Here is a 13,463-nt window from a genome sequence, read left to right as displayed (position 1 = left end):
AGCTCATTCTCAATTTCTTCTCTCGCATGAAAATTTCCCACACTTGATTGTTTCGAACAAAACTTGTAGTATGAATGTTTGACATAACATTTTAAATAGAGAACTTGTAAGTTATAGAAAAGTAAATAATGAAATTGCGGGAAGGTAATTCACAACTGGAGTAATTTTACATGTAATTCGGCAAGTTTAATTCCCGTAACACTTTATCTTGAAACGACTCCAAAGCAACTCAAACTTGTATGCTGTCGGAAACATCAACATTAAAGAATTGTTTTTTATATCTTATTAGATTCGTTCGCGTGAGTGAAAATTCGTAAAAACTTTAACAAAATGTTACAAACTTTGGAGAAATCCTGTTCATTCAAACAAAACTTTTGCAACAAGAGGGCGCAATTTTGCATTTTGCTTGGAGGAGAAGTTGCAAAATTATACCCTATAAATAGGTGTCCCGGTATTGCATAATTTTTTGCACAGTGAAATTCAAGAAAGGGTTTTTTCGTTTTGTATTGATAACTGAAAAACAAATTTTTTGTTGTTTTCCCAATTTGTGTGTTTTTTTCGATTTGGTCGTTTTCTTATTTTGGTGTTTTTTTTTTAACAAGTGGCACCATCGACATAAGTAAAAAGCAGAGACCGCTGTGAGCGTAAAATTCTCTTTGAAATTTGCTCATGCATTGACTGTTGTTCGCTGTTGAAATGACCTGTGAGATCAATTGTGTTAACAGAAAAATAAGTTAGATTGATTACGAATCTGTAAATTTTACAGAATTTTGTTAACTTAAGAGCGACAATTTATCTTCTGTTGAAATGACTAAACTAATTTGTTCTCTTGACAAAGAACTCGGTCGAATTAACCATAAGGCTAAGTTTATGATCGAGCGTAATTGCATCGCGCGATGCGACGAGAATCGCTGTTAGCGATAAATTATATTAGTGCATGTTAAAATATGGGTAAATTCAGCTATCATATGAGAGTAAATATATATATGTATACATATGTATGTATGTATGCATGTATAAGAGAAATCAATTAGATGCTATACAAAGTCATTGTACAGGTCTACAAGTAGGATATGTAGCAGCACGCACATACACAGCCACGCTCACCTGATAAAATGCTTGTTCTTGTTCGTTTTTTTTGTGGATGCTATTTGGCACTGTTGTACTTCTTAGGCCAAAAAAAAGTTTAGTAGCTGCTATCGAAAACTGCTTAAATTTTTTTCTTCTTATAGTACAAAGAAATATACTTATTTACTTTCAAACGAGCACTTAATTACATCTCTCTTTAACCCTACAAGAATACTGACTATCATATGACTATCATCTGATTGTCAGCAATGTCAACCTAACGATCAGCGCCTCATACAAACTTTCTATCACAAACTTAAGGTTACTTGCGCAAATGTGATGTAAACAACTGTGTACGTGTGAGTTTTTGTCTCCTTTTTATACACCAACTTGGCCTACTGATTAAGTATATAGTCATACTGCTCACTCTCATTCCTTTTCCTGGATCAGTGCTGACACTCTAACTATCAAAAAGTGTCATAAATGATAGTTTACTGTAGATATCACGTTTGACTGTTATACTATCATATATGACCATGGTTATATTCCGCTAAAAATGAATCAATGCTTTTTCTTTTTATTTACTTTATTTCATTACGTTTTTAATTTTGTACGTGATAAAAGCATACGTGTTTCTTATTTGTTTAAAATAAATATTTTTATAAGAATTCGAGTTCAGAATGTTCAATTTAAATTCAGAAAATAACAAAACAACAGAAGAGCGCTTTCCTCATGCGGAAACACATTTAAAAATAAATCACCACTAACCACTATTATTTTTCGCGTATCAATTTTTTGAGTGCGCCCCACACTTTCCGACAGCTTTTGGTATTTTTTAATATTATTTTCGATTTTTTTTTCTTTTAGCATGGAGCTTTGAAATGCTCTCTTTTTCGATTTTTAAACTTATTTTTTATATGGTTTTCGTCGGTTGAAAATGGCGGAATTTAAAAAATAACAAAACAACCGTGATAATCATTTGATTGTCATATGACAGTCCGTAGTGACAACATGATTAAATCGGATAAACTGTTCTCGCATACATAAAATTCCGTTGAGAATTATGTATCTGTCTCACATGCATAATGGTATCTGCTGTATGTTATTTTGTTCTGTACCAGGTGTCCGAAGCTTTCCCAGTTTGAGTCCTTTTTCATGATTATAGGCTGTCGTTGGGTACATGCGGACATACGTGAGCGAACAACATAACAACATTAATTTGAGTATCAATGTTTACGTCATCGCAGGATCAGCATTGTCAATTACAAGTGTGCGTGTATTAGTAAAACTATCAGCGTTTCTTGTAGGGAATAACCATATATTTTGGACAATTTTAATTAACAAATTGTGATACTTTATTACCGGGGACGATTGCTAAAACACGACCAAAACCGTCGGGGGAGTTATTAATAGACGCGTTTTGGCCTCGCTTCCAATAATTCGAATAGTTTTTCTCTTCGGACTATTGACAACAGGACAAAACGCGTCTATTCATTTTTCTTTCCGCTTTTTTGGACGTGTTATTGCAGTCGACCTCGGTTTCACACTGTTTTTCGCGGAGAACTTTTGAACGGGTAGAAAAACTTAACTCACGTGTTTGTATTCTTAATTCTGAAATAACTACGCGTCCTCAGATACCCCAATTGAAGACTTTTTTATAATTTTCTGAAGGACCCATATGGGTGCACTTAAAATTTCCTACTAAATTCGTTCAAAAAATTTACCATCACAGCAACCCATATCTGATATTCCGATCCCTTTCTTGCTTCCCTGTGTCGCTTTCGACGAAGCAACCCCGGTAATTTTGACACTTCGTTCAGTGTCAAAACTCATGTTCCACGCAGGTTCCACGCTAGTTTGACACTGACCGAAGTGTCAAACTGCCGTGTGTTAGAAAGGGAAAGAAATTGTTTCCCTCTCATACATATCATACTTGTAAACCTGTACAATGATACAAAGTGAACTTGCATATTGGAATGACAGTTAAAATGCAGTCAGTTGAATTGAGCTCCCGGCGAGAACATAGTGTACAAGTACAAGTGTCCCTGCAAAAACGCTCCACGTCATTTTACTAGTCATTTTACGGTCATTGTGACTTTCTGCAGCGGTTATATTCATAGTCACGTTTGCATGGGCGTGATGAACTTTTGTGACCAAATATTCCGTTTCGTTCCTATTAATGTGATCGTGCATTCCGCTCCCACTTATAGGATGTGAGCATAGCACTGTGCTGCTCACACACGTCACTATGCTCGTCAAATGGCGGTAATTTTTCCGTCATTTCACTCTACATTTTCGGGTCATTTGACAATCAATTTTACTGCGGTTTTACCATTTATATAACCGCCATATAACGTGCATTTTACCTGCAGATTTACTTTACCTGGAGCAGCCATATGAATAAAATATGAACCAAAAAAATTGAATTTTCAATATTTATTATTTTCAATATTATTATATATGTACATGAACTTGGAACTTATATTAATCCAGTTCATATAAAACAGAAGAACTTTAATAATAAATAAACTCGCTTAATTGGTTTTTGTTTTCCAATTGAAATCTCTTCTAAGCGAGCAAAAAATAATTTTAAGCTTCAGAAAAAACTCCAATTATTTGAATAATCTACAACTTAAAGCTTAGTAGAAATTCAGATCAAGAATATTCAAAGGTGTCGTGGATCCGATTGCTGTCGTAATTGAAGAACTTAAAAATGTACGACTATTAATTGAGTCAGACTTATTATTGTTCTAAATCTAATCATTCAAGCAATAATTCTGCAACCCAAAGCAGGAGTATTGATTGGTTTCAAATCTAATTCCGACAGCAATCGTATCACATCCCTTATTATATATGTACGTGATATTGCAACTTAAATTAATACAATTGATATAAAGAAAAGTAAGTACTTTAATAATAACATAAACTCTCTTAATTGGTTTTTGTTTTCCAATTGAAATCTTTTCTAAGCGAGCAGAAAATAATTTTAAGCTTCAGAAAAAACTTCAATTATTTGAATAATCTACAACTTAAAGCTTAGTAGAAATTCAGATTACGTTTACTCTTTTTTCAAATCAAGAATATTCAAAGGTGTCGTGGAATCCGATTGCTGTCGTAATTGATGAATTTAAAAATGTACGACTTGTAATAAAGTCAGACTTATTATTGTTCTAAATCTAATTATTCAAGCAATAATTCTACAACCCTTAGCAGGAGTATTGATTGGTTTCAAATCTAATTCCGACAGCAATCGTATCACATCCCTTATTATATATGAACGTGATATTGCAACTTAAATTAATACTGTTGATATAAAGAAAAGAAAATACTTTAACAATAAATAAACTCTCTTAATTGGTTTTTGTTTTCCAATTGAAATCTTTTCCTGTGCAAGCACATCGCTAACCTGTGTTGGAAAAAGATATGATTATACTGTCTTCGATAGATAGTCGGACGAGCCGCTACTCGGCGAAGTAGAGATGACCGTTGTGTCGGTGGCAGCTGTTACAAGCAGTTTCTAACTTTACACCATCCGTACAGTGTTATGAATGCTTCACTGCCTTTTCCAATTGCTTGGCGCCAGCAATTTTTGCTGTTTGTAAAGCTTTAGCTGTAATGCAAATATATAGATGGGTTAAAGTGGTTTTCGTATGTTATTCAACAACTCACCCTATACCATCATCACAGCCTCCTCATCGATTTTGAATATGTGTACTTTTTCAGTATTCAGACCCAGTTCGTGCAACCGATTCATTCATATACTGTGGGTATTTGAGCCGTAGACGCAATGGAAGATATTTTGATTCTTTTTGAAGAAACGCTCGACCAAGATAATATGTGAGATTTACACGCATAGATTTCTTCCACCTTTTCACAGTTATTGATGGAGAAAATGCGAAAGCCATATTTACCATCCAATACCGAAATAGAACTGTAGAGGAAGAAATATTTTATAAAATTTAATAAAATCAAAAAATGATAGTTGTGCTAAAATGGGGTAACGTATTGTATGTTAAAGTATAACGAGGTCTCAGCGGCTTTGTCCTGGTGAAAATTGAGTTTGAATAGGTTTTATTCTTCATTCTTAGAAACATGTACGAAGGTACCTGGTAAGATTTTAAAAATCCTCAACGCTTTTGCTATAACTTAAAAAAACTCATATTCAAACTTCTGCTTAACTTCTACATATCAATAGCTACTACGCCTATGCTATTGTTTCCTACATCGATGAACTTTGTAATAAAATAAACAGCTATCTCCCCAATCTCTCCAGTTTTGTCGCCTCGCGAAACCTGATATTTTCATCAACCAAATCATCGGTGACCTTATTTAAAACATGCCAAATGTCGACCGTGCTTGGGAGCAGTGGTGGACCCAACAGAAGAGGAAATCGAGCGCTTGGCATGGGCTCATGAGGCGGTAGAAGTAGGTCGAAGGCAGTTCAAAAGGTTTGCTGCGAGAAACCCTCGGTTCTGCAACCGTTATGAGGAGGAAGAAGCGTCGAATGGCAGAAAGGGCCCAGTCCCAGAGCCGCGACGCAGGGCAGTCCCATAGACAACACAAGTAGGCCCAAAGCTGTAAGACAAATGGGCCCCAATAGCGAGGTAGCAACTACCTCGAAGGCTGCGAGTCAGAGGGAAGTTCCAACTATGGAAGTAGGAGATAAGCCAAAGGGAGATAACGCTAAGACTCCGACTTTCTCGGAGGTGCCAAAGAGAAATAACACTAAGACGCCGGCTTTTCCCGAGAAAATGAGTGATGTGGCAAAGCAGTCACTGACTGTGGCGCTAGTTGATCGTAGCAGTCCTTTCGAACAGATGACTAGTGAAAGGTGGAGATCTGTAGAAAAGGAGCTTAAGATGATGCGGGAATAACCAAGTAAGCTCCTTCCAACCTTTGATTCGGGGGATGGTATAATGGTATGAAGATGATAGCGTGCGACAACATCGCGAGCTTGCGGTGGCTGGAGGAAGTGGTTCCAAACCCCCAAAGGCAGGGCACGAACGCGCGTTTTGAGATGGTGGATAAAGCGCAAATCCCCAAGGTACCAAAAGTTAAGGTATGGATACCATGCGTGATGAAGTCGGAGGATACAATGCGACTTTTTCAGAATCAGAATCCGAACATACCGGCACAGGATTGGAAGGTACTTACTGTATCTCGGCCTACGGAGGAAGGTCAGTTATACATCTTCCAAATAAACAAGCAGGCGGAGGATATATTGTACGCGCAGCTTGGAAAAATGTCCTTAGGTACAGGCAAAATTTATATGCGACTCAGGAAAAGAAGTCGCGGGTATTAAAGTCCTAACACGCTGGACGTGGGCGAAGTCGAAAAGGACCTCAAAAGCCTAAGGGAAAAAAGACAGGTGGAGGTAGCCCACGTCACTCCGAATGTGTTAGAAGGGGACCAACAGCCAGATGGTGCTGTGAGTCGCACAGAGGAACACCCGGCACAACAGGTACAAGAGTCTGAAGGGGGCTTCGAACACTCTAAACCAAAAGGGCTAGGGGAGGACGACGACGTCCCGATGAAGGTGCTGGAGGGGAACAAGCAGCCCATTGGTGCTGCGAGTCCTACAGATAAACCTCCAACACAGTAAAGTGGCGTCGAGCGAACTCCTCCTCCTAACGCGCTGATCCAGGAGCCGTGGCTTCCATCGGGAGGAAAGGTTTCTGGAATTAGCGCGCGCGGATTTGGCGTTTACTATGCGCAAACGGAAGGACGGGTGCGAGCTGTAGTAATGGTAAGGAAACAGCTGCATTCATATATGCTGCCTAATTACACTACTGAGGACCTCGTAGTGGTGGTGAAATCGCCGGGCTCAGATGGTACATGTCCGGCTATGCTACAAGTTTCAAGTAGGGCGGTCGTGGGATGGCTTAAAATAATATTCGATGGGTGCATAAACTGAATCATGTACCGCACTCTTGGAGAACTGCTCGTGTAGCTTTCCTACCAAAGGCGGGGAAGGTCGGTCACGTGTATCCCAAAGATTATAGACCCAATAGCTTACCATCATTTCTGCTCAAAACCTTTGAGAGGCTGCTAGATGTTTACATAAAGTCCAACGTGGATGAAAAGCTGCTCTCCACAACACAACAGGCGTACACCAAAGGCAAGTCAGTAGACACCGCATTGCATAGGGTGGTAATAGGCATAGAAAAAGCCCTGGAATATAAGGAATATGCTCTAGAAGTCTTCTTAAGAATTGCCGGGGCTTTCTAAATGAGCGATTATGCATGTTAAACTGCAGTAAGATTACATCGCAATGGGGATTGTACGCGGCCACGAAATTAGTGGACAGGGGCACTCCGCAGGGAGGGGTGCTATCAGCTCTGCTGTGGACGCTGGTCATTAACCAGCTGCTTAGGGGATTCTACGAGGGACCAGAAAAACTTACGGTTTACGCAGATGACGTTGCATATGGTCTTGTTTACAAAGAGGTACAAGGTCCCTAATTGGACCAGGCCTAAGTTAGGAGGGGCGACCCTACGGGAGAAACCTTGCACAAATTATCTAGGAATGATCCTAGACAGTAAGCTGTCATGGAAGCTCAACGTGGAGGAGTGGGTGAGGAAGGCTTCAACGGCACTTTATGCATGTAAAAGAATGCAAAAGAACCGGCATATACGATCAGAAGGAACTCGATGACGATGCCTCAAAACTAACAACCAAAAGCAATAATTATCATTTCACTGACACAAATTTTATAGTTTTTTTTTCGGGATTTGGACACAATGTTGTTGTTGTTTTTGTAGCGATAAGGTTGCTCCCCGAAGGCTTTGGGGAGTGTTATCGATGTGATGATCCTTTAGCCGGATACAGATCCGGTACGCTCCAGTAACACAGCACCATTAAAGTGCTAGCCCGACTATCTCGGGAACGATTTATGTGGCCACATTAAACCTTCAGGCCATCCCTCCCTATCCACCCCCCCCCCCCCCCCCCCCCCAGATCCTTGTCTGTTAGTGAAACAGGATTCGCCGCGGATAGGTGAGGTTGATAATTGGGTTTGGAGAAGCTATATATTGCGCTGGCAACCTGAAGGGTTGCGCTACACAGCCCCTTGAATCTGGTATTTTAGTCGCCTCTTACGACAGGCATACCTACCGCAGATAAATTCTGACCCCTAACCCGCTGGGGGTATTTGGACACAATCTTTTCATTATATTACTTAACAATTTAAAGGCTTCATTCTGTATTGCGAACGATAGCTCAGACGAAGGATTCGCCTCCAAACGATATCGTCTAGCAATGGTATTCTCTATCATTTTCGTTCGGTCTTTACCTTTCTAACTAACAGGAAGGCAAAAGTAATTGTCAAGTGATAAGTTGCCATTGTTTAACATAGTGCAAATACACTAGCGATTCGTCTCTGATCCGCATCGAAAGTTCGTTTCGTAATAGAGAATGAGGCCCTAAGATTAGACTTTTTTGTATTTTGACTTACCAGCAACAACAGAATCATGTTTAATTGTACGCCGCACAAGCAATTTAGCATCATGTAACGAAGCTCAGTTTCTTCCAAAAATTGTTCAACACTGCCACGTAAAATCAATGTACTTGTTCTAGCATTAACGCAATCTTTAAATAATTATAAACTATAAAAATGAAATTAATGTCAAACCTTGGAAAATGTTGAAACGTTCACCACCAACCTGACGTTCTTCAAAGTAATCACATTGACCCAAAACACTTGAATTAATATCATTAGCTGTAGTCATAACAGCACCACCACAAGCTTTCATTCTACGTTTCCAATCTTCTTCTGGTACATGAACAGCACAGAACATATCACGATCTGCAAAATACTGTGTATCAACATCACCAATTGGCAATTTAGAAAACACAACATTGGCGCCTTACATAGCTAGTTTATTCTACAGAATACGCCATTCAGCATCAACAATTTTCTGATACTCTTGGACATTAGAGGACATTGCTGTGGCAGATCATTTTTCCAATAACACTTTGTTGCTCCTTTGATTGGCGCTTCGACATGTACAGCCATGTCATATTTTAGCATGCATAATTGTAATGCTTTACGTATAGCTTTAATGATGATACGTGCATGCACGCCTTCCTCAACATCTGGCTTAACTTGTTTTAAGATTTCACATGCTTAAAATACTACTGAAGTGGTGCCATCGCCGACCTCATAAGAGAAACATTTTTATTCTACACATTCTAATATAACAAAAAACTTACCTCAGCATTTTGAGATTTGGCGATGTCTACTAGAGTTTTACGGCTGGATTCACAATATCCAATGGTTTCATAATGGTTTCCCCATCATTTGAAATTGTGGCCTTACCACTGGAATCAACAATATGCTTGTCAATACTACGTGAACCCAATGTAGTGCGTACAGTGCCACAATTGAATGCGAGGCATTGATGTTGGATATGAGTTGAGGTTTACCATGGGAGCTATCGGTACCCAAGCATTTTTTACACAAATACTCATGTAACCAATACAAGTTCAAGACATTCATATTTATTGACACGCTGTCCGGTATGGCCCAAATGTTGGAAATATGCAGTTGGCACTGTTGAGAAAAAATATGGATCAATGAACACAAGTAAAAGTGAAAGATTTTTTTTACCATCTCTTGTTACTTTACACATTAGACATTGGAAACGACGACCAGCATCTACAAGTTGCTATTGAGCCTTGCAACGATTGCATCTAATTGCACCCAATTCACCAAAATTTACAATGGGTGGCTCATATTCACCCTCAACCGTGCGTGCCATTGGTGAGACGGTAAGTGTAATGGACAAAGCTGTTGTTTTTAATAAATCAGCTGTTGCAGGTATGCAATACAAAGACGACCTGCAAAGAAGAAAGATCAAGGTAATTGCCAAGCAAAACATTAATTTCGATTATCGATACCTAACGTAACGTGGCGAGGAGTTACCCTGATCTTCTACCACATATTTTGTGGTCACAAATGGTGGTAATAAACCCTGTTCATTAGTAATAAAAGCACCACCAGCGCTATTTTGATTTTCAATGATAACGCTTATCGGATTTGGCATCTGATCGGGATCTAAACGGCGTTGGGCTTGATCATACTGTTGCGGCTGTTGATATTTACCAGTAACAGGTGCAGGTGGTTGCTAAAGAAAATAACACAAAAATAATCATCAGCAAATTTGTAAATTATTAGTTGTATTAACATACATTATAACCAAGACGTCCGGACGTGTCCGGGTATTGGAGGTTGACCGGGCTTGGGTGGTTGACTGAGCATTGGCGTCTGTCCAGGTTGTGTTGGTGGCATCATAAAAGCCATCAATAACAAGTGCCAAGAATATATCCGCGGCATACCTGCCGACCAAAATGATTCAGGGGGTTGTGATTGCCAACCTCACCTACCCGTGGCGAATCCTGTACCTAACAATTTGGTGTGAACAATTGGTGCCAGTTAACCCTCTGAAATAATCGGCGCAATTGTACGCCATTGTGTTGGCATTAATTTGGCAAAATGCAAAAGCTTTTCATCTTTCTCCCATGACCATTCTGTCTTCTTTATGCTAGGATCAAGCCATTCGTACCAGCGTGCCTTACATTGCTTGGCAGATTTGCGGTGCAGCAGTTATGCAATACGTGACCACTGGTTTTTACCATATTTCATTACAGCTGCTTTGAGGATTTCATCCTGAAAGTTATCAATTTAGTTAATAAACGGCCAAGAGTAACCAGTCGCGTCAAATGCTTACCTCAGTGTTTCTCCACACACCATCTTTTATCATAATTCGCGGCATGGTGCTACATAATTGTGATGTCTTTCGATGAGCACAAAAATCAAATAAAAAATTGTCGAAATAAACAGCAAAAATCATTGTATATTAAAGACTTTGGGAAAATTTTAGAATAGCACCCCCCGAGTTAGGGGTAAAACTTGGTATCAAATAAAAATTAAAATATATATATATGTGATCTGGAGAACTCCCTCTTAATTTTAAATCTTTCCGGAGATATTCCATTTAAAACTCTCTAAATTGAAAAAATTTTCGACCACCAAATGTTTTGCTGTCTCTGCTGAATTAGAAACGGCGGATTTTTTTGCACGAAAAATGACGTATTTTGCTATCCCTATAAAAATAATAGGTGCGAGAGAGCACGATACATTGTGGGAAAGCTAAATTTGTCAACATGCTATTTCATTTGGAGAATTTTTCATTCCAAATCGTCACCCCTGTCAAAATTTCGTGTGTCTGTGTGCGTTTTTGGTCACACGATTTTTGCAGGGGTGTTGACTTCTTTCTGACAGGCACTAGCTTAATGCGGCAATTACCCACCGACGTGTGCCGTACGTACGGCCGTTTGTCGTACGAAGCACGTTTGACCGAACTCTCAAGCCCGTAGGAGACATTGTGTGCGTCTGTGTACATGTACATAACATATTTGTGTGTGTATTGTTTACAGATAAGCACTGTTGCCATTGACCATTTTGCATGTATGCTTATGGAAACATCAACTTTTTCCAATTTAATTTTTGATATTGTAAAAGGCCGGAATACTATTAAATAAGTATAAATAGATTTAATATTTATAATCAGCACTTTTACATAATTATTTCGAATTATTTTCACAGTTTTTCAAACTTTAATTAGGCGTTTTTCCATAAAATTGCAAACGGTCAAAAATTAGCGCACAAAAGTTTACTAGGCAACTCTGTCTAGTGAGAGAGCGATCAGCTGACACGTTCTTACGGAAAAAATCAAAATTGTTTTGATTTCTACGTTCCGGGCTACGTACGTACGGGCGTTGCACGTCGGTGAGTTTTCGTTTACATTGCACACTCATAAGATAGGTCGTGTCAGCTGACACGTTTTTTCTACGTACGTTCGTGAGTAACCACGGCTTATGCGGCAGTTACCCACCGACGTGTGTCGTACGTACGGACGTTTGTCGTACGAAACACGTTTGACCGAACTCTCAAGCCCGTAGGAATCAATGTGTGCGTCTGTGTACATGTACATAACATATTTGTGTGTGTATTGTTTACAGCAAAGCACTGTTGCCATTGACCATTTTGCATGCATGCTTATGGAAACATCCACTTTTGGAATTACAAATTTTCATGGTGCAAATGGCAGAAACAAATACTGAAAAAGAATTTCTAGTTCATTTATTTGTAACCTACAATTTTATATAATAATTTTAGGATATTTCAACAAAATTTTAAACAATCTTTAGGCCTTTTTGTATAATAACTGCAATCGGTCAAAAATTAGCGCACAAACGTTTACTAGGCAACTCTGTCTAGTGAGAGAGCGATCAGCTGACACGTTCTTACGGAAAAAATCAAAATTGTTTTGCTTTCTACGTTCCGGGCTACGTACGTACGTGCGTTGAACGTCGATGAGTTTTCGTTTACATTGCACACTCATAAGTTAGGTCGTGTCAGCTGACACGTTTTTTCTACGTACGTTCGTGGGTAACTACGGCTTTAAGTGAGCATAACGGGAAAATCTGGGTTGCCATTGTTGTTTTGGTTGAAAACGGTCAATTAGGGTTCTGTGCAGAGACGTAAAAGATTGAAACAGGGTGTATGTAGTCACAAAAGTGTTGCTCCTGTTCCACAGCGTTTTAATTTTATATCATGGCGAAAAGTGTTCATTTCAGAGTTATTGATTTTTATTAAAAGTTTAATTTATTACAGAGGGGTTTTAAGTGCAAAAAGCAGAGAAAACGTCAATTCCTTAACTATGAAAAACTGAAAAATGTACACTTATTGATAACTCATTTGCACACACAATTTACACTTTGAATTTAGTTGTGTTTTTATGCACAAAATTTTGAAACCAAAAACAAAATTTTCATTTGTCCGAAAAAATAAAGAAAAAACGGCCTATTGTCAAAAAACCCTATCTAAATACAAACTGGCTTGTTTGTTTTTAATGAACTACTTTGTATTTTTCTTGTATTTCGTTAGTTTTTTTAAATATAGTTCACACACTTACACCGGTACTTAAACCTTATTGGCTCCCTCGACAGAAAATATAAGAGAAATTACATAGAAAATAAAGCAGTGTCATATAGGAGTTTGATTTGTTTGCACTTACAGCACCATTTTATTTTCAGGAGACTTTCACAGCTATAAAAATTAAGGCGGATTTACACAGACGCTTTGGTTGTGTTGCATTAATTAATTCATCTGTCTGGCGAAGTATCGAACAATTTCCATAAATGCTTTGGTTGCGTGCCTACGCTTTGACAACGCCATACGAAAAACAATGAAACGCCATACGTTATCTTTGCTTTGAAGCGACCAAAGCTTTTATATAATTTTGCCCTTATGCATTTGTGTAAACAGCCATAGAAGTGAACTTTTTCCAGGTTACACGTGTGGCGCTTTATATTTTGACTCTAATTTAAAT

At 38.6% G+C, this 13,463-nt stretch overlaps 1 protein-coding gene across 3 annotated transcripts; it reads right to left on the bottom strand.

The window, feature by feature from the left end:
- Positions 1-3,489: 3,489 nt before the first annotated feature.
- LOC137244127 (protein transport protein Sec24C-like) lies at positions 3,490-10,993 on the bottom strand. 3 transcript variants are annotated; one of them, XM_067772693.1, is made up of 10 exons: positions 10,797-10,993; positions 10,258-10,735; positions 9,967-10,193; positions 9,677-9,906; positions 9,280-9,619; positions 8,938-9,226; positions 8,699-8,872; positions 8,522-8,639; positions 4,738-4,999; positions 3,490-4,678 (listed from the first exon to the last, which is right to left on the bottom strand). In XM_067772693.1, exons 3-4 carry the CDS (start codon positions 10,110-10,112, stop codon positions 9,735-9,737), a joined length of 318 nt encoding a protein of 105 aa, XP_067628794.1. In that variant the 5' UTR covers positions 10,113-10,193; positions 10,258-10,735; positions 10,797-10,993; the 3' UTR covers positions 3,490-4,678; positions 4,738-4,999; positions 8,522-8,639; positions 8,699-8,872; positions 8,938-9,226; positions 9,280-9,619; positions 9,677-9,734. The 3 variants fall into 3 exon arrangements, with proteins under 3 accessions (XP_067628794.1, XP_067628796.1, XP_067628795.1); XM_067772695.1 differs by having other exon boundaries at positions 8,522-8,612; XM_067772694.1 differs by having other exon boundaries at positions 8,522-8,672; positions 8,730-8,872.
- Between the last annotated feature and the right edge of the window lie 2,470 nt (positions 10,994-13,463).

Source organism: Eurosta solidaginis, chromosome 3, assembly GCF_040869045.1.
Source record: "Eurosta solidaginis isolate ZX-2024a chromosome 3, ASM4086904v1, whole genome shotgun sequence".
In the NCBI taxonomy this organism is placed as follows: domain Eukaryota; kingdom Metazoa; phylum Arthropoda; class Insecta; order Diptera; family Tephritidae; genus Eurosta; species Eurosta solidaginis.
The sequence above is the reverse complement of the archived record's forward strand: the minus strand, read 5'-3'. Positions and strand labels throughout refer to the sequence as shown.